This window comes from Enhydra lutris, unplaced genomic scaffold (assembly GCF_002288905.1).
Source record: "Enhydra lutris kenyoni isolate GAN:26980312 unplaced genomic scaffold, ASM228890v2 scaffoldscaffold12, whole genome shotgun sequence".
NCBI classification, from domain to species: domain Eukaryota; kingdom Metazoa; phylum Chordata; class Mammalia; order Carnivora; family Mustelidae; genus Enhydra; species Enhydra lutris.
Window position 1 is genome coordinate 75186858 of NW_019154096.1, and position 20372 is coordinate 75207229.

Here is a 20372-nt window from a genome sequence, read left to right on the forward strand (position 1 = left end):
TTTTCTCTGTCTCCAGCGCCAACCACAAGTATCTGGTATTCAATAAATATCCGTGAACAAATGACTAAGTGAATAAAGGTTAAAGAATTACTACTGATTAACTTATTACTAATCATTTGAAGTAATAAAGATTTGTGGATGATATAAGGGAAGTGGAGAGACAAAACCATGAAATAGAGTAGAATTTCCAAGATGTGGTTTTGTCCTTGCTAGTTCAGTCAATAATTAGAACCACTTGAGAGATTAAAGCTCGAGGTTCTAACAGGCAGGCTGGACTTCCTCTGCAAGAGTAGAAATGAAAAAAAAAAAAAATAGCACTCTATACACAAAAACTTAAAAATTTTTAATCCCTAAAGATGTTAACATTGTGAAACTAAGACTGTTGCGGCAACAGGAACCCAGAGGATTAGCTAATCCTTTCCAGCTCTTCTCAGAATTCTACTCTTTGGCCATCTTCAAGACTCATGGGCAAAGATTAGACATAATCTGATCTTCACTAATTTAGGAAGTTTGAAATAGGACATAGCTTTGGTGAACCCAAGGGTATACTTTGGTGAAATAACACATATCAGTGGGTCCACAGGAATAGGGCACTGAGTCATTCAAACCCGATTATCAAAAACAACACAAGCTCGAATCTTTCGGCACTCACTATACACAGACTTCTATTCTTTCTCACAGATGAGAAAACAGAGAATGTAAACAGCTTATTGTTGGAAGCAAAGCTGGGTTTTGAAGCCCCATTTCTTAACTCCAAACCTGTTTGGAGTCAAGCTTTCTCCTTGAACAATTAGTGTCTCACACCACCCAAGACACACCTTCAACCTCCTGGTGACTCACTTCTGGTTGGGTCCAGGCTGTCCTCATTCCACCATTCACTCATACGGTGAGGGCTCATTGAGGGCCTACTACCAGCCAGACCCTGGGAAGTGGGTGGAGGGCAAGTTGAGACCCTGGACCTAGCCTTAGGGGCATCTCTTGTTGGTGGGAGAGGGAAGGGAAGTCCAATGGTGGGAATGAGAACTATGGCAAGCAGCTCTCCAGGACTGTGTGTGCAGCAGCAAGGGGGAATATTCTGGATATGGCCCGACAGGGTCACTGCACAGCCTGATGCCAGCCACTTCAGTTTAGGGCCATGGGCACGCATGCACACACACTGGTGACAGTCACCTTAGCAGCTGCACCACCTCAGGGGCTCATGTTGAGTTTGTGGGTCCCATTCATGAGAACTACAAGGAAATTTCTTTCTGAGCTAACATTTATTTTCTGTTAACCCAAGCATAGGACTTTACATTTATCCCCATTAAATCTCATCTTGTTAGTCTTGGCCCATTGATCCAGACTGCTGAAATCTCTCTAATCCAGATCCTGAGATGCAGACAAGTTACCCCCTCCAGCGCTGCATTGCCAAGAAGTGTGATCAGTGCACCTTTTATGTCTTTATAGAGAAGGCTCTGGAAATTGTGGGCCATAACGAGGCCTTGTCCATAGCCCTAGGGCCGATGATTGCATCTTAGTCCAGTTGCCCAGCACAGTCTGGGTCAACACAAACAAGAGACTCATATCCTCTGGGTGGTTACTCGGCCAAGCCCTAATCTAGCCAGCACGATCTCTGCATCAGCTACATCCTCCCTCCTGCATCACCATACTCCAAGAGATGTCATCAAATAAACACTTTTCCAGATGTTGACGCCCACGTCTGACCAATTTAAAATGTCCTTTCTGCTACCAATTGAGCGAATATTAATTAGATTTGTCCCTTCAGAGATGTCTGGAATTATCCCAGACAGAATAAAAGCCAACGCCTGAGTTCTTCCAATGCAGAGACCCAGCAAATATAAATTCAGCGGGCCATAGACCTCCCCCAACCCCTGCCTTCTGTCAGTGATGGGCCAAGGCTGGAAAACAGAAAGCTCGGTGGGTTTGAGAGATGTGGGGGGTGTGATCTACTGCCATCACTTCTAATTATCCTAAACTGGAAAAACGGATGTCTAAGCTGGCCAGCCTGTCTAATAAAGCATTTTGATCAAAGATGCAATTGCACAGAGCACCTGTTTGAGGGATGGCCTGAGAGCCCACGGGGACTCAGGAGAGTTATGGAAGTCATAAAGCGGTCCCTGCAGTTCCGTAGGCAGACAGCAACACTGTGAAAAATGTTTCTCCAGGGAAGCTTTGAGTCTCTTTAAACATTCAATTATGGCTATACAAACACAGATTTTAAGTGAACAGCATCCGATCTTTGCACAAATTAGGGATGCTCGGAGGCAAATAGAAGAAAGCCCCCTGAAACAACTGTTTAATACAAATTCTGTCCAGCTTCAAGAAGAATTGGTGTATGTGATGAGTTTTTGAGCAGGGTTAATTAGGTGACCCTCTTTCAGCATTAGCTTTGGATTATGGCTCCTATGATTTAAGGCAATGAGGCCACCTTTATTTTGGTTATGATCTCCAAGCAGGTTTTTAATTAAAACAGATTTCTGGATATTTAAAGACCCAGTGTTCAATGTGCAGAGCTTTTTAGCCCTCTGAAAGTTGGTGGAGGTCCTTCTAAAACACATTTGCTTTTTATGAATAATAAATACTCCAATATCCTTCTTTTCAACGATTTTTAAGTTTTTACAGATTTTTTTGCTTCAGTGTTAAAAGTTTTCCTAATCTCAACAGTAATATTTTCTTGCTCTAAAACATGAATGAATGTCTTCCATAATTTTACTGGTCAGAGATACACATATATGTATATAATTTTGAAATAAAAACTCAATGTTGTGTAAAATATTATCTAACATGCTGCTTACATTGATTATATCATGAGTGCTTTTCACAGTGATGAAGATCCCATCATCTCCTCTAATTGTGAAATAGAGCTCTATTGGCTCTATATTGCTAAGTCATAATTTAATCAATCTTCTATCGATTTAGGTAAAATACTCTGCGGTGAACATCCCTGAACACAGGACCTGCAGCCATGATGTAGGGCACCCACAGGTTACCTTCTGGTTAGCCAAGATCTCTACTGTGCTGGTTAAATATTCACATTCATCTTGCTTGAACATTTGAGTTCTAATACCTTTATTTGAATAAATTCTCTAATTAGATCTATTGGGCCAAAAGCTATAGGAATTAAAAATTCTACTTTCTCCTGGACAATGGATTATATTTTGTGTTTGACAGCATCAAGAGCTGGTAGCGCATGAGCATTTCACTCTCCCCATAAAGCTCCAGAGTTCTGGTATTCATGGTCTCCAAAGTGAAGCCATATGGAACAGGCAGGTAATTTTTTTCAAAAAACATTTTATGTTCAAGTATTTTGGGGAAGTGCAACATTAAAATAGTAATATTGGCATGCTCTAATTATGAAAATGTTATTCTTAGCAGGGTAGAATCTCTACAACTGGTTTAAGTAGTATAATTGAAATAAAGCCGCGGAACGTCATAGGATCATATCAAACACTCTCCATACAATTTCTAACATGAAGGTTGACAGTGAGGTTGGGAAGAGAGATATGAATTGAGAAGAGATAGCTTTATGTTTTTGACTTTTCTAATTTTGAGATTATATTGTGAAAGGCCCAGAATTGGAAGTGAGCAAATTAAGGCACCTTTTAACCTTGTAAAATGATCTTTTATACAGATGAGCCACGGTCGAATGACTATTCGTCATTGTGTATTACACTATCTGCCTTAGTAGACAGGAAACCATTTTCAAAAGAACCAGGAATGAGACTACTGAGCCACTTCAGAGACTCAGAGAACCAGAAGGGCGCTAAGAGCTTCATTTCTATAAGGAAAAGCATGTCCAGTATAAAGCTAAGTGAAGAAGCAGGTTATCAAATGCACAGACCCAATATCCACGAGGAAGACAAAAAAAGCAAAACTTACTTGTAAGGAAAACATGACCTTGGACCATGACTAAAATATTCATCAGGATGTTGTTTGGTAATAGAAGTATTTTCTTTTGGCTCTTTGATTTTTTTTTTCCCCTACAATTTTCAATTTTCTGCACTGGACATGTATTCCTTTTAGAGTAGAAACAAGTAGATTAAGGTTTTTGTTAAGTTGATTTCCATCCTTCTACCTGCTGTCTGACTACCATCTGTGGGTCTGGAATTGGCATCATTCCTGCTGTCTAACACGTCCCCCAACACTCTGACAAAAGGAGCGGATGCCCGAATCCAGCAGCAATCCTAAAGCGCCATCAAGGCCATGCATCTCCACCAGAAACCCTAGTCCCTTTTGATCATTCAGGAAATATCCAGTTTTGTCTGTTGAGATATTTCAAAACCACATGCAAATAGCAGTCCACAAAAATTAAAATGTCCCACAGTATTCTTACATGAACAACAAAAAAAGAACATGAATATATTTACTTGGCTGAGAGAGACATACCAAAGGCAACATAGAAGTTTCTGTTCAGCTCCCTGTTCATTCAAAACGGGCACCCGAAACCTCTACTTTAAGACTATCAAGGCATGAGGAAAGCTAAAAACACATCATTTATTGCTTAAGAAAGCTTTTAATCCGTGTAATGGTTGGGGGTAAACATACAAGATATACGAAGAGGCAGGCTGCTGTCCTATTTTACATACATTCATGTTAAGTGTATTTATTTTTTAAATGTATATATTGACGTGGATCTCTCTGTTTTTTTAAAAACTGTTGTTGGCCGCAGTGTTAGAAACTGAATGTGAGAACTGGCCATGATGATCTCATTGATCTGACTTGCTTGGGGCCCTCCAATCAAAGCGCGGATACCACATGCGATCTGACTTGTCCACATGGAGACAGTCAGATTTTTGTGACATCTCTCTTGGGCAGAACTCATTCCAGTGAAACTCTCTTCTCTACAAGATCACATCAGGAAAAAGTCAGCATGTCACTGATGGGTGAGGAATAGGAACCAGTAGTTACAAAGTTAGAAATTTCTAGAGGTTTTATCTATCTATCTAGAAGATAGAAACTCCTGTTTCAAATCAAGCAGGACGTGGTAACTTCATTTACATCTTAAATACAGATTACTTATTACAAGCACACAGATCTTTTCTGGTACTAATAAGAAAGAATAGTATTGCATCTTCTCGGTCTAAGGAACCCAGGGGGCTAGCCAGGGTATAAAGGATGACAAGAACAGGGCTTGTGTTCCTTATGCCTTGAAGCAGACAGTTTTCTACTGGGAAGTCATACAAAATATGTAATAATATCCATCTGCTCCAGGAAAAAAAAATAATACCATTTTTGGAAATTCATATAATTTTGCAAAAAAAGGTCAAATTTTTAAATAAAAAGATAAAATAAATACTTTGTACCACTGGAGACAAGCTCTGAAAGATAAATAAACCCTTGGTATTTCTCAGGGAAAAAAGAGGTTCTATTCATTTGAAGCTATTTCTCCTTATATAAGCCAGGAATTGCCAGAAGTCAACTAATTATGGAACGCTGTTATTTGAACAGAAGATGCTTGAATTCTATCCTTGACAAATCAGGCTCTGGAAATGAGAGACATCAGAACTATGAGGAAAAACCTGCTGATTTACAAAGCTTTTTTTTAGAGTGATAAAATTCTTCATTTTCCACTTCATTTTTTTCAAGTTAATTCCAGCCTCAGGCCCAAATTGGGATTATGACTCTGTGCATTTCATTCTGTTTCTCTAAATGCCAATGTAGACTACACAGCACTTTGAACCCACAGCTCCTTTCTTTCTCCCATGGCACAGTATACAAGAATTAATGTGACTTACTCGTTTCTTTCCAGATGTATGATCAGTTCTTTGCTTCCCAGTTGTATTCGAAAATTCAACACTTCTGGATGATTCTGAAAGATAAATAAGAGAAATCCAGCTGAAACACATTTCACATTGACTTGCCAACATTTGAATGTTCTGAAGACATATTCGATGGAGGGAGAGAAATGTAAGTTTTCTTCTTGGGACCATTCTGATATCCCAAGTAGAGGAGACCAGGTCAACCAGGACCAGAGTCTGGAGGAAGCATCACCCTCCTAGATGGCACAAATGTGGCCTGTACACCTTTCCTTTGGCCACATAGCCCTGAGATCCATTTCGACTACCCCCACCTCCTATAATGACCTCCTCCCTCAGTTTCCCTGTCTCTATAAATAGCCCCTTCGCTTCCCCAGCTGCTCATGTCAGAAATGTGAAGTCCTGCTTGAAACCTGCTCCCTCTCCAGCTCCTCTCCATCCATGGGAGGTCCTGCAGTGTTGCTGTCAAAACCATAGCTCCTATTACGTCATACACCCCACCACCTCACTCCAGTTCAAAGCACAGTCACCTCGCATCAGGAATACCGCAACGCCCTCCTAACCTGGGTTCCTCCATATCTACCTTTGATTTCCTCCCATTTGTTCTTCAATGGCAGTAGAAGTTCAACATCAAAACTACCTCTTCATCAACGCAACTGTGCTTATAAGGAGCCTGCACTAATATCCAGCGATAAGATGCCAACCCTTTAATGTGGCCAGCGGTGCCCACACGGCTCTGGTCCTCACTCACATGGACCTTGCCAGCAACTCAAACACACCAAACTCCTCTGTAGTGCTCATTTTTTGCACATGCTGTTCCTTCTGCCTGGAATGCTTCCCCTCAGACTCCTCTAACTCAGTACGAGCTCTGACATCAATAAATCAGGGAACCCTCCTTACCTTGCTCCTCAATCTCACCACGTACCCCTCTTCCCAGGCAAGCTTTCTTCCAGTCTCCTGTCCTTTCCCTCCTTGTGGAAGGAAGAACTTCTTTCCTACTTGTGGTAACTCAGTATGTTGATTTGTGGGTCCACTTGCTTATTATGTCCACAAAGGTGTCAGACAAGTAATAGAAGCCCAATTAATATTTGGTGAATGAAGGAATTAATGACTAGGGTAAATGTCTCTACCAATCTCTTCTCCTTCTCACAAGGCTATGACATACTCCTTCTTCTCTGAGCTCCAGGGAATCCAGCTCGTGTGCGCCCATCTGTCAGTGGGAAGCAGGCAAGTACACTTTCTGTTCTGCCCTGGAAATCCCAATGAGTTTCTTGCCCTGCCCTGAGAATGTACCTATGTGACAATGTCCCTCAACTCACAACCTTACCCAAGTTCCCTTCCCACTAACCCAGGGTGGTCATGTGCGCCACACTCCTACCTTTGAGCCCAATCATTTAGAGTCCTTACCCAAGTCATAATCTACTTGCAACTCCAAGGTATTCTGTGAACCTCCCATCCCCTTTCCTGCTGTGTGATTTGGGAACAGTCACTTCCTCCTTATCCGGACCAGCATGTGTCAAATGAGGGCTCTATGTATCCATGGGGCAGTTCTCACTAGGGGAACTGAAAATTTCAGTTTTTTAAAAAACCAATTGATTTTTTAAAAACCAACGCTGCATTTTCATTCTGACCTGTCGGGACAGTCCCCCAGCACTCAGGCAGGAGATTGGCAGTGCCACCTGATGGACCAGGGGATGTGTGAAGGGCAAAGAAGGGGTTAATTCACAAATGATGCAAACTAAAGGAGGGCCAAAGGCCATCAAAGCCCAGGGCAGGAGTTAAGGCTCCTTGGGGGCTTAAAAGGAGCAAAGTAGAAAAGAGCTGGGTCATCACATGGAGCTGGCACTGCAAAGTCAAGGGCGCCCGGCTCCCCGCGGTCAGCGTTGCATCTGAGAGCCGTGCAGTGGCTCAGCCCTGCTCACAAGTCATCACTGCAGGAAATCAGGGCTGCCCCCTCAGCTGGTGTGGGTTTTCCTGCCTTTGCTCTGGAAGTTCTTTCAGATTTATCCTTGTGAAAATAAGATGTCCATATGTAGTGTTCTAATATTCCAGCGTTAAGAGTTCAAGAGACTTTTCCTACAACATAGCGTTTCATCTGTACTATGGATCAACTAATCACATGTTACTATGAGAGAAGGTGGAGTGTAAACTCCAACATCCAACCTTAGTCCAAATGAAAGGAAATTTAAACAAAAACCCTAACAACAGAAGTCACATGAGTTTTGGAAAAAGGTTAAAACAGGCGTGTCCTTGTGCCGTGAGACTGGGACAGCATCACACACGGCAAAACGCTGCTTCTTTTATTTTCACGGCTGCCCTTTGCACATCTGGATAGTTTCCGATGTCAAATATGGTAGCTGTTAGCCACATATGAATTTACATTTAAATTAATTGAAATAAAATTTAAAAATCAGTTTATCAGTCTCCCTGGACACATTTCAGACTCAAGAGCAAGATGCGGCTAGAAGCAGCCCCGTCGGACAAAGTCAAGAGACAACATTCCTACCTACCTTCCCAGAAAGGTCAGACATTTCCATCTTCATTGAGCTGGTCAGAGTCAATAATAAAGACCTAAGATTTGCATCATTCAGTTGCTGCCTGAGTAACAGACTATTTTAAATATCGGTGCCTTCAGGGGACATAATTAGGTGCAAACCCAAGTGGGTTTTTTTAAGTGCACATTTAAGAAAGCTCTTCTCAATTTTAATTGATGAGTGATATTATTTTTTAAGGAGTTACTTAAGCTTGAGAGTTAAACTGGTAAATTTCCATATAAATGAAATGCTTATCTGTATTTTCTGGGTTTAAACAGAACTTGTTTTGTACGGACTCATTCTAGCAAATGACGACACAAACATCTAGCGGTCTTGTAAAAACCACACACCGTAATTGACTTATTTTGGCACTATCTGATGTTTCTAAGAATTTTATAGGTTTCTGAGTGTTTGCTGAACTTTTCAAATATTACTGTTTCCATCCTATGCAACATTAGACATACATTATGTCTTTAAATTTTAATATAGTGCATAGAAGTGCTTATAAGTCCTGGATTTGCTATCAAGTCTGTCATGGGGACTTTTGCCCAAATTTGCTTATATTTTCTGACACTGAGATTTAACTACAAATACACATAGAATGTTCTCTCCAGAGTTTGCAACTTGTAGTTATCCATGATTTCTTAGAAAAACGGCATTATTAATTAAGTTTACAATAAAATATTAGAACAAATGTCTTGACATTTTGTCAAGATGTGCCCAATGTATGTACATGTACGCATATTTGAATGTGTTTTATATATGTGTGTGTGTAAATAACTTCCTTTAATTACAAATTGTCTTTTCCTGAAATACTGAAACATGTATCACATTTTAAAGATGAATCTTGGCCATTATATTTGTGAATAAAGATAAAATATTTGCAGTACCTCTCGCCCCCAGTTCAGCTAGTCAAAACATGACCTTTTGTGCTAATTCCACAGGAAGTCCCTCCAGGACCTGTTATAATATTCCAAAGTCAACATCTTTCAAACGAATACATTTTTCCCTAGGGAGGCAAAAAAAAGATCTTATCTGTGTATTTTAGTTGGGATTTAATGGTACAGGAGAAATCAATGGGGAAAAAGAACAGAGAGCTATTTTCATTCAAAACCACTAATTACATTGGATTGCTCAGTTTGAATGCATGTATTCATTCCATTTTCTTCTGATTTTTATACATCGAAGATAATAAACTAGTGCTGGTTAAATATAGCATTCCTTTTCTTAAACATGATATATTGATTACCTAAACGGAACTGTGTCTTTTATTGAGTGCTTAAAGAACTGCATTTGCTTAGTCAACTCAATGCTATCAATAGGCCAGAAATGTTTGGGCACTATTCTAATTCCACCTTTTTCACTGGGGAAAGTAAACCCAAAAAAGAGTGTACAAAATGTATCACTACAATTTTAATTTTAATTTTTTAAAAATATTTATTTTATTTATTATGGGAGGGAAGGGCAAAGGGAGAAAGAGAGAGAATCTCAAGCCAACTCCTTGCTGAACGCAGAGCCTGATGACACGGGGCTCAATCTCATGACCTTGAGGTTATGACCTGAGCTGAAATCAAAAGCTGGATGGTTAACTGACTGAGCCACCCAGGCTCCCCACTACAATTTTAAAAAATAATAATTCTTAGAGTACCTATAACTCAGCTGAAAAATCAAAACATTACCAGAATCTGAGAAGCCCCTTGCATTAGTTTGCGAAGGCTATCATAATCAAATACCACAGGCTGGGTAGCTTAATGAACAGAGATTTATTTCGCATGGTTCTGGAAGCTAGAAGCCCAAGGTCAAGGTGTCAACAGGGTTGGTTTCTTCTAAGGCCCCTCCTCTTGTAAACTCCTCAAGGAAACTATGTGGGCAGCCTCCCCCAGGGGCTGTGCTCAGGCTGTTCTGCCAAGAAAGGCGGCAGCCAGGACCCCACTGCCCGTTTCTGGGACCCTCAGTTGTCCTGGGCTCCCTCTGAGGTCAACCACAGCCCATCTGCCCAGCACTCTCTACTTAACTGGAATTCTGAGCAGATGTGTAAAAGTGATTTATTAATTAGCTGGGATTTCTTTCATGTTGTCTTGCTTTCCTTTAATCTGTGTAATTGGGGATCCCCCAAACTTGACTTTAAATTATTTCACCCATATTGGCTACAAAATCTCTCTAGTCAATACACAAGTAACTTCTCACAGATATAGGGATGCCTCTGACTGCTTCTTCTCTGATGGGTGGAATGATACACAGCACCATACCCTTGGTGTTTCCTTGTCTTTAAAAAACAGCCATCTTCAGCAACTTAGAAAAAATCTGAACCAGATCATGAAGTTGAAATAAGGTGGCAGTGAGCCACCAGAAGGAAGGGAATTACAGGAGAGAAAATACGATGTCGGGTCAACCGCGGAGTCCGCTCCCACCCTGGCTTCTAGGTTACCCTTTCAAAGATCATGGTCGGTTCTGACCCAGATTCACTCATCTCAGCCGTTGATACTGGAAGCTCAGAGAGATCTAATTTTTCAAGCAGAAAAACAGTATTAAGATAACTGCATTGGAGGGACTCTGAAATAACTAGATCTCTCTCCAGCACTAAATACATGCTTCAGAATACAGCCGTGGCATTCGTGGGGCACTAGAGAGTCATTTATTGCTATGAATATTTAGAGGCAATCTTGATTACCACTTTAATATGAGTGGCCAGCTCCACAGCCGGCAAGATATGCACACTGTGGAACTGCAAGAGGGCAAAATTGAATTAACTGCAGGATAGCACAGGAAGGGGCAAAGGCATTGCAGTGCCATAATGGGGTGTCCCTGGCTTGGGGCCTTTTACTTATTACATAAATGATGATAATGTTTATTCATGAGTCATTGACAATTTTTTTTCTGACAGAAACTGACCTTAGCAAATACCTTGTTAAAATATGCAGAATGGCCCATATTAATCTCAGGTAAAAACTGCTTTTGAAATATAGGTAATGTCATTTCTAAGGTTTCTGAGGGTCAACATATTGGATTATCTTTAGTACGGACTCTCCTTAAGTTATTGTGACATGAGGGGTTTACAGATTTTCAGCCTGCTTCTGCCTTCCCATGACAAAACTCACCCCCTCACCACCACCAGCATGTGTGATGCTCAGAGTTCAAGTTCTTTATCCTGTGGCTGCTGGAGTGACCACTAATATTTAAATTTGTAGCAAAATTTTTTATTTTCATTTTAGATTACTAGATGTTTTAGCCAAAACATCTTAAAAGCCTTATTTATTCATTGAAACATTGCCAGTCTCCCCCATGTGCATTTGTACATGATGGGCTCATAGTCCCCCGTGCACCGTCCTCTGTGGCTGACGACAATGGCTAATTCTGAAGCAGACATGGTCATCTGTTCCCTCCTGGAGCTCACTACTAGGTTGTAAGAGGACAGCGACAACATGCCTTAATAGAAAGCAAGCTGGAAAACCCTACAATGCAGGTTTCTCAAAATTAACACATCTAAAACTCATTTTTTATTTTATGTCCCCTCCATCCATTCCAAAGAGGAAGTTGGAGAAAATCAAATCAGTACTGGCTCTGGCGGAGAGCTGGCCCAGCGACAATGCTCTCTCTTAAAAACCCTTCATCAGGGGCACCTGGGTGGCTCAGTGGGTTAAACCTCTGCACTCGGCTCAAGTCATGGTCTCGGGGTCCTGGGATCGAGCTCCGCATCGGGCTCTCTGCTCAACAGGGAGCCTGCTTCCTCCTCTCTCTCTGCCTCCCTCTCTACTTGTGATCTCTCTCTTTCTGTCAAATAAATAACTAAAATCTTAAAAAAAAAATAATAAACCTCACCAGTAGCCCATCAGACTTAGAATAAAACCATGGCCTTCAGACCATGAAGGGTCTGGCCTCTGCTTACCAGACTTTCAGCATACCATTGAGCTGGCTAGGCTCCGGCCAGCTTCCAGGCCTCTCCACTTGATGACCCTGCGCATGGAGGTCATCCCTGGGCTCCACTGCCAGGTCTCGGGCTGGACATCACTGCCTCAGAGAAGTGGGGGCCATCTTAGTGGGGCTCTGCTCTCGCACACCGAGCTCCCACCCACCCTAGATTTCCTCATTTGTGATCATTTATTGGTGTGTTTATTTCACTTGTTGACTGTGTACCACCTAGGAAAACAGAAACTTTGCAGGCAGAGGAAATTTTTTGGCCTTGTTTCACATTCTGGCCCCAACACCTAGAACAGGAGCACCTAGAAACATCTGTGGGATGATGGAAACATCCAGAGGCTATAAGAGGTAGCAGAAGGATCACAGTCTGAGGGGTCGCAAAGAAACTCCAAAGCCACACACGTCAAGTCAGAAGGTATGAAAGAGACATCAGGACTCTCCTACCCTGTGGGAGCTGTCCCCAAGCAGAAGCCTGCTCCTCTGACCCCAAAGGGCTGCCTGCTTCACCCCTGGAGGCTGATGTCCCTCATGGGCCCAAGTGGCCATACAGAGGATCCCTGTACACTGAACAAGGAACTGGGCTTCGACTATGACTTGCATTCTGTTCCTCTGGGGAAAGGGGTTCTAGAAGCCGAATTCTTTACATTTATACTTGGGACTGACAAGAATGTCTCGTTCCTGGCACCCTCCTGCTCCTCCTGCTCAGTGTCTTTGGACCTTAGTGATAAAGAATCCAAATCAGGGCAGAGGGGCATGGAGCGGGTGGCAGGAGGAGGAGGGCACGTGATCAAGTATCAGTCACTGTGCGGTGTGAGGCAGACCATCAGAGCCGGGGGAGGGAGAGGCAGAAATCAGAGCCATGTCAGGACGGGGGCGGGTGCTGAGCAAAGTCCGGGCAGGAGGGATTCGAGGAAGACTTGTTTTGCTGGTAATAACTTATCGGTTATTAACTGTCCTGGGTGTGGGGACCATATTCCGGATGCACAGTGACATGGTGGCCTGGGAGCAGGACTGGGTGGTGACATGGTACCTCTGGGGACAAAACCATGGGGTGACAGTGTGGCGAGATCAGACCACAGCAATTCGCCTCTGAGCAGGGCTGAGCAGACACCGGACCCCACCCGGTTGTGGCACCACGTCCTCAAATCTCTGCTGTCCCCTCTCCTCTTCTGCCTTCAGACATGTCTCTTTGAAGGAGAGAATACATCATCCTTGACCTCTCTGCCTGCTGATGGTGCCGGCACAGCAGGACACCTGAGGCAGGAGGCCAGTGGCTACAATGGGACTTTCCCATCAGCCTCGCACCCAAACAACTCACAGAGCCACCCGCAGCCCCAGCACCACGTGTCCATCGTCCCCCACAACGGGGACTGGCCCCTGGTGAGTGTTCAGTGTCTGCACCTCCAGCGATGGGACCTGTGATGGGGACTGCTGTCAGGTGAAGAAGGCCCGGGCTGGGTGCCAGGGCCCAGCTTCACGTCAGCATCCTCCAACCACCTCCAACACCGCAGAAGGTCACTGTGTCCTTCTCCTAAGGGCACCCTACTCTGGGAGTTTGCACATAGGTAACAGTTTCTCCTTCTTTGATTGCAAAGGAATAATAATTTTAAATTAAAAATGAGCTATTTAATTTCATCTTAGAAACGGTGTTTTTCCACCTAGGAAGCTGCACACATCAGGGGGCGGTGGGGAGGGGGGAGCAGGGGCTGGGGATCTGCCCTCGGACTGGCTACAAGCCGCCACTCAGACCAAAGGACCACCGGCCAGTCACTGAGTTCTGCTGGGCCTCCGTTTCCACACTGGGAGAGCAGGGACGACTGTCCTGTTCCTGTCTATCAGTGCGATCAGCAGAATAACGAGGCCTCGTCCTCATCCCTGGAACCTGCAAACATGTTACCTGACTCGGGAAAAGGGGCTTTACTCATGTGACTAAGGGCAGGACTCTGAAAGAGGAAGATTATCCTGGATTACTCGGATGGACCCAGTGCAATGATGAGGCTCCTTGAAAGCCCAGAACCTCTCATTGCTGGGGTCAGAGAGATGTCATGTGCCACGGCCTCGAGAAGCTGGGAATGGCCATCAGCTCAGAGCCAGCAAGAACGCCGGGACCCGGCCCTATGGCCTCCAAGAGCAGGATTCTGTCCACACCTCAGATGAGCCAGAAACAGATCCTGCCCGAGTGCCTCCACCAAAATCAGCTGTCCTGTGAAGAGCTTGCTGTCACCCTGGCGAGATCTGAAGCATGAACACAACCGGACGTCCGATCCTCAGACCCGAGAACTGGTCCAGGCACTGCTCTGAGCCACTTAAGGTGCGGTCATTTGTCACAGCAGCACCAGGAATCGGAGAGACTTGGGAGAGATTCCAAGAGGAAAACGTCTGTTGGGAAACCATCATGGGCAATAAATGGAAAACGCTGGTCTGCGCTAGAAATCCAGTCACCAGTGAGACCGTTCTCTTATAGAGCGACTGCGACAAATGCCCTGTCATGTGTTATTTATTGCTATTTATCCAAATCGCAACTCTTTTGGGTCTTTTGAATTTAGATCTAAATAAGGCTTTTTGGTGTTTCTTTTTTTAGATTTCATTTATTATTTATTTTTTCTTATTTTTATTTATTTATTTGACAGAGAGAGAGAGAGAGAGAGCACTAGCAGGGGGAGCAGGAGAGGGAGAAACAGGCTCCCCACTGAGCAGGGATCCCGAGGTGGGACTCGATCCCAGGACTCTAGGATGGTGACCTGAGCCGAAAGTAGATGTTTAACGACTGAGCCACCCAGGCGCCCTAAGTAAGGTTTTTTAAGTTAATAAGTTTACAAAAATAAATATTATATATTTGTCAATTGGGGGCCTAGTTATGAGCCAGTATGACCCAGTTCCATTTGGGAAGATCTTATACTTGTCTGATCATAGGTATAGAAGGGATGGAAGATTCTACAGCAACCCCGGAGATACCGCACAAGACAGTGAATGCCCTTTGTTTTGAGGTGAAATATTCTAAAGGAAGCACTTTCTGAGATTGGCTTACTGATATCAGGACATACTATTAGAAAGCAGCACAGAGCACTGCTGTTTGGAATGACTTGTGTCGTCTTGAAAGACAGAGCCGTAGCATAACATGCACTCTGTGCATTAACTGGAAAGCTGGGTTTTCAATTCCAAGTTCATTTATCTAACTAATTTGATGTCTGGAAACATTCATGTACCATATTTTTCTACAACACCATTTCAAAACTGTCAGTCAGAGGAAGTTAATAGCTTAAGTTGCTGGTTTGTTTGCACGCAAGCTGTCTTCTGGGGAGAATATCCCATTCATATGTTGACTGAGGGCCATTTATAAAGCATCACTGTAATCTCTTCCAAATAAACATTAGCAGAATATAATAAGCCCTTTAAAAAATAACCCTGCTATCGATCAGAGGCACTGCCGAGTCCCTGCGTCCTAACGAAAGCCCAGAGCAAACAAGTTTTTCTATTACAAACAGAATTACAGTTAATTGCCACTTTTTTTTTAATATAAAACACGCTCTAAGTGTTCCATGAAAACCCTCGCTGGAAGCCATGCAGAGATCTAGGAGAATTTGCATTTCACAACTTCAGACAAAAACTGGAGTGGGACTCTCACCAGCTCTCCCTATAGCGTGCCTGTCACATGGATTCTTGGGGTGTTTGAACCTCAGAATCAGGAGGACGTGGGAGCAGCAGGAGCAAAGAAGCGTCAGATGGAGCAGAAGCCGCTCCCAGTCAGGAGGAGGACCGTGGAGCCCGGGCTGTGGGCCGGGGTGGTCCAGCCGGGCAGCCACGACGCAGGAAGACCAAGCCAGAGACTCAAGTGGCCTCTGGGTACCGCCATGTGAGCCTCCCTTCCCTGGGCGCACAGGACTTTATCCTCTGGAGGATATCGTTTTCTTTCCTCAACTTAGCTCTGTTCTGGGACAAAGAGATCCTCAATTGGTACACTTTTTTTTTTCCTGAAGGAAAATTCGAGTCCAACCTTCATCCTGTTAAAAATATTAGTGAAACCAACCAGTCGTCAATCTAGTGACACTTATGGCCGACTTTGTCCTCCATGTTGAAGGTTCCCAAATCCAAATCCCCGGCTCCGACCTCTCTCTAAAGCCCAGATGGGTTGCTAATGCCCCACGAGTCATGTCCAATAGAAAAATTACCAGCAACTCTAATGGGCAGGTTAAAAACCACTCTCGTCTCACCTCTCCCCAGCTGAGCACATTCAGCATCCTGTGACGCCCCCATCCCTGCTGTCGCAATCATCCTCAGAAGACCACGTGCATCCCATCCTCTGACTCCTTCCTTCCTCTTGGTCCCATGTCCAACTAGTGGCCCAACTCCAGGTTTCTCCCCCCTCCCCCAATGCATCTCTGTGACTCTGTGCTTGCTGGTGGCCCCCACCCAGCTCTGCTCTGGCCACCCCTTCCACAGCCCATGGTCCACACTGTTCTCTGGCTGCTCTAGAACGGCATGTCTCAATTACACTTCTCTCCTCCATCCTGAGTATGACATCCTGGGGAACTTCCTCAGCAGCACTGACTCCCGAGTCTGCCCACTCTCCCTCTGATGAGGGAACAGAAGGCAAGCTGAGGACAAAGCAGAAGATGACACCCCACAACCCCTCCCACCCCCACACATTCCTCCTGCACTCCCGGCTGCCCTAATCTAAGGAAAGGAAAAACAACTAGTTAACCCATAGAGACCACAATCCTGCAAGACCCGAGTCTCCCTCAGTTTACAAATTCAGCAATCTCCAAGAACAAAGCATTTCTGTCAATAACCTAGCTTCCAGAAGGGAACATAAATACAATTGAATGTCCTTATAACCTGCAGCCCATCCACAGACTCTTGAAGGGACAGAGTGTAACGTTCCTCCAGGAAGTTCCCAACTACCTTCTTGTTAATGCCTTCCTGGAGGGGTCAACAGTCTTAACTTGACAATGGCCAGGCCTCAGGTATGCAGTGAGTCTTCTTTAGCATATGAAAGTTCTTTCTTGAAACCTCCCTTTTTCCTTACCGCCCCCCCACCCCATAATATATAACCAGCTGCCCCTCTCAACCCCGGGGCAGCAGCTCTTTCTGCCCACGGGTCCTGTCCTGTCCCCGTGCTTTAATAAACCACGATTTTGCACCAATGATGTCTCAAGAGTTCTCTCTTGCCCTTGGTCTGGACTCCACCCCACCGAACCAGACCTGGATTCCAAAACCCCACCACCTCCACACCTCTTCCCTGTGCGGGAGCAGGCTGACAAACATTTTCTGGCAAGGGCCAGATAATAAGGAATCCATATTTTAAATAAAGACTTTGAGCTCCGTGGGCCCTAGGGTCCCTGCCTCAAAGCTTCGACTCTGCTGTTGTAGTACAGACACAGCCAGGAACCAAAGGTAAATGAACGAGCGAGGCTATGTGCCAGTTAAACTTTATTTATGGAAACTAAAATCTGAACTTCATATAATTTTATGTATCATAAAATATTATTCTTCTCTGGATTTTTTTTTCCAGCCAATAAAAAATGTAAAAAAACATTCTCAAACCTGACTGAGCACCAAAACCACCTGGAGGGCTTATTGACACCGACGGCAGGGCCCATCACAGAGCTTCTTTTTCCATGGCTCTGGGACGAAGCCCTGGCATTTACAATTCTAGCAAGTTCCCAGGTGATGCTGACTCTGCCCACGTGGGCGCCACGTTTTCAACACCATTGGGCTAGAAAAGGGTGGTTTTGCAGGGTGGTAATTCACGTGGTCCCCTCAGCCTGCAGCTCTTAATGGTTTGGCCCCAACTGTTTGCACTCGTTGTCGGTTTGGGTTCGTTGCTAACATCTCACAGTCAGGAGAATTCACAGACAAATCTGGACATGAAGCCTCTTGGAGGGGAAGAATCGGGGGAAAATGGCAGCCCTGAGCTTGCACATCAGGTGGCGACAATTGGCTGAAGCTAGAGAGAAGCTGCCAGTTCTCCCGGCCCCGCCATGCCCTAGTGTGTCTGTCCGTGGGGGCCACCGGGCAGAAGTAATCTACTGTCTTATGCCTGGCCTCATTCGTTCACCACACCTGCCTGGCTCCTGGTGGCATTTGAGTTCACTTGAGCCTCTGGTCTAAAGCTAGACAGGATGAGGACAGAAATAGGATGACTGTGAGAACCCACGGAGAGGCTGGATGAGCACGCCTTTTCTTTTCTTGCCTTCCCTTCTACTTGCTGAACTCTGCCCCATCCCTTGGGGTTCCTGAGATGCTCCTGATCTACCTGACCTGGCAGCTCAGGTAGAACCCTCTGCTCTTCACTTGAGACTACACATCCACATTCTGCCTGGGGTACAGCGGTTTCTGTCCACTGGCTTTATGCTCACAGGGCTATAAGCTCCTTGAAGCCTGACCCAACTCAACCCGTCGTGATGCCTCGAGTGCTGCCTTCTTGAACACACAAAACACAAAACGAATGCTTATTTGATTGCCTTGATCAACACATCAAACAGCATTGCCCACTCGCTCCTCCATCGAATATTTACATGCCTTAAGTATAGGCTATCTGCCCTGCTAGCCGATCATGACCTTTGCTACAAAGCATAAGTTTATTAAATACCTTATTTTGCTGAACAAATGAATATACTGGCTATTTTCTTGTTGATAGTGTGTTAACAGAGTGAGGTATTTAAATTCATCCTTGATACACACTATTTTCAAACCAAAATAGAAAACCTAGTCCTTGCCAGGAATGAGTCTGGAAACATCACACAGGGATGACCACCAGATCCTTAATCTGCTTTGGGCCTCCCTTAGCCCATCTTAGAGTAAATCATACGAGTGTAAATGAGGCAGCATTGAAAGGGCCACTGTGGAAACTGTAGGATTTCTACCAGGACAATACTGGCTGCCTTCAAGGGGATATGGAAAATGAAGTTCACGGTCAGTGCTGTCATTTCCATCACTGGGGCCGGCCATGGCTTTTCCTCCGGGAGGACAGCCAGGAGTGCACAGGGCCCCATCCCAGTCCTGTGGGAAGAGGAAAGGGTGGCTACACTCCTATCAACTACCTTACAACAACTATCCAAAGCTGGACGAATAGTCAACTTACCTGGGCATTAAAACTAAGTAATGTTGACCTGACAAAAAGTGAAAGAGAAAAAAAGAGATAACTCAGCTAAACCAACATAACACATAGGTATGAATAATTTATGAATGACCCACAGACTTTTAACCAAGGAAAGCCAAAATCCCCTTGTTTACTAGAGACAGAATGTCATATAGGGATATCCAAAGTCCTGCTAAAAAATCTTACTTATAATAATTTCAAAGAAAGTAGTTCAGAAAAGATTTCAGAGGAGTTACTAGTTAGAAGAAATTTGGTATAAACAAAGTGGTATGTGTCTATATTTTTCTTAAGTATAAAACAAGATCTTACTAAGGTACACTGAAATAAGGAAATGTAAAAATTGCTGCACGGTCGTCAGGTTTAAGGTAAAAGTTTTCCTGCTCATTTTTATAAATAGAAAATCTGTGTTTAGTAGAAGACAAGGGGAAGTGGCCAATTAAGCCCACCAGTAGCTTCCCCGTTGAGCAGAACTCACTTTCTCATTATAGCCTCCTCACCTCCCCAAGTAAACTCCGATCACAAGACCTGAGGTCAAATCCGAGACCCATGACTAACTATCTCTATGACTTAGTCACAGTTAAGCCTCTCTGAGCTCGTTTCCTTGCTTGTAAGTCATAATAATGCCAGCTGGGAGGATTAAGTGGCATGGTTTATGTCAACAGCTGGACAGGGCTGGCACCCGGGGAGCACTCAGTGTGACGGACGACAAGTATTACACCACACCACCATTCATATTGATCATACTTCTGCTTCCTTTGTCTAAAAACACATTTTTGCTTGCTAATGCAGCAAAACATTCCTGTTCTTATAATCTAGTTTCCATTTTGATATAAACCATAACATCTTATCACAAAAACACACATACAGACGTATTTATTTTCATTCTTCTACTGGAATTATTGAAAAAACAATTATTCACAAGAACCTCACCCAAATGGTCAGTCACAGCTATCTACTAAGAAAAGGAAGGTTAGCGAATCCCTTCTCAATAACTCTAGGGGACTCTTCCTCCCCATAAAACTACACACATGCTCCCACTGCCATTCCACTTGCACTTTATTT

The 20372-nt window shown here is 44.0% G+C and overlaps 1 protein-coding gene across 1 annotated transcript in view; it reads right to left on the reverse strand.

Moving 5' to 3' along the window:
• The window catches only part of LOC111145085 (ADAM metallopeptidase domain 12), a 319525-nt gene that overhangs the window by 227462 nt on the left and 71691 nt on the right, over window positions 1–20372 (reverse strand). Inside the window, exon 3 of the mRNA XM_022499714.1 lies at window positions 5736–5809. Coding sequence (XP_022355422.1) covers window positions 5736–5809 — 74 coding nt within the window. The remainder of the gene's footprint in view (window positions 1–5735; window positions 5810–20372) is intronic.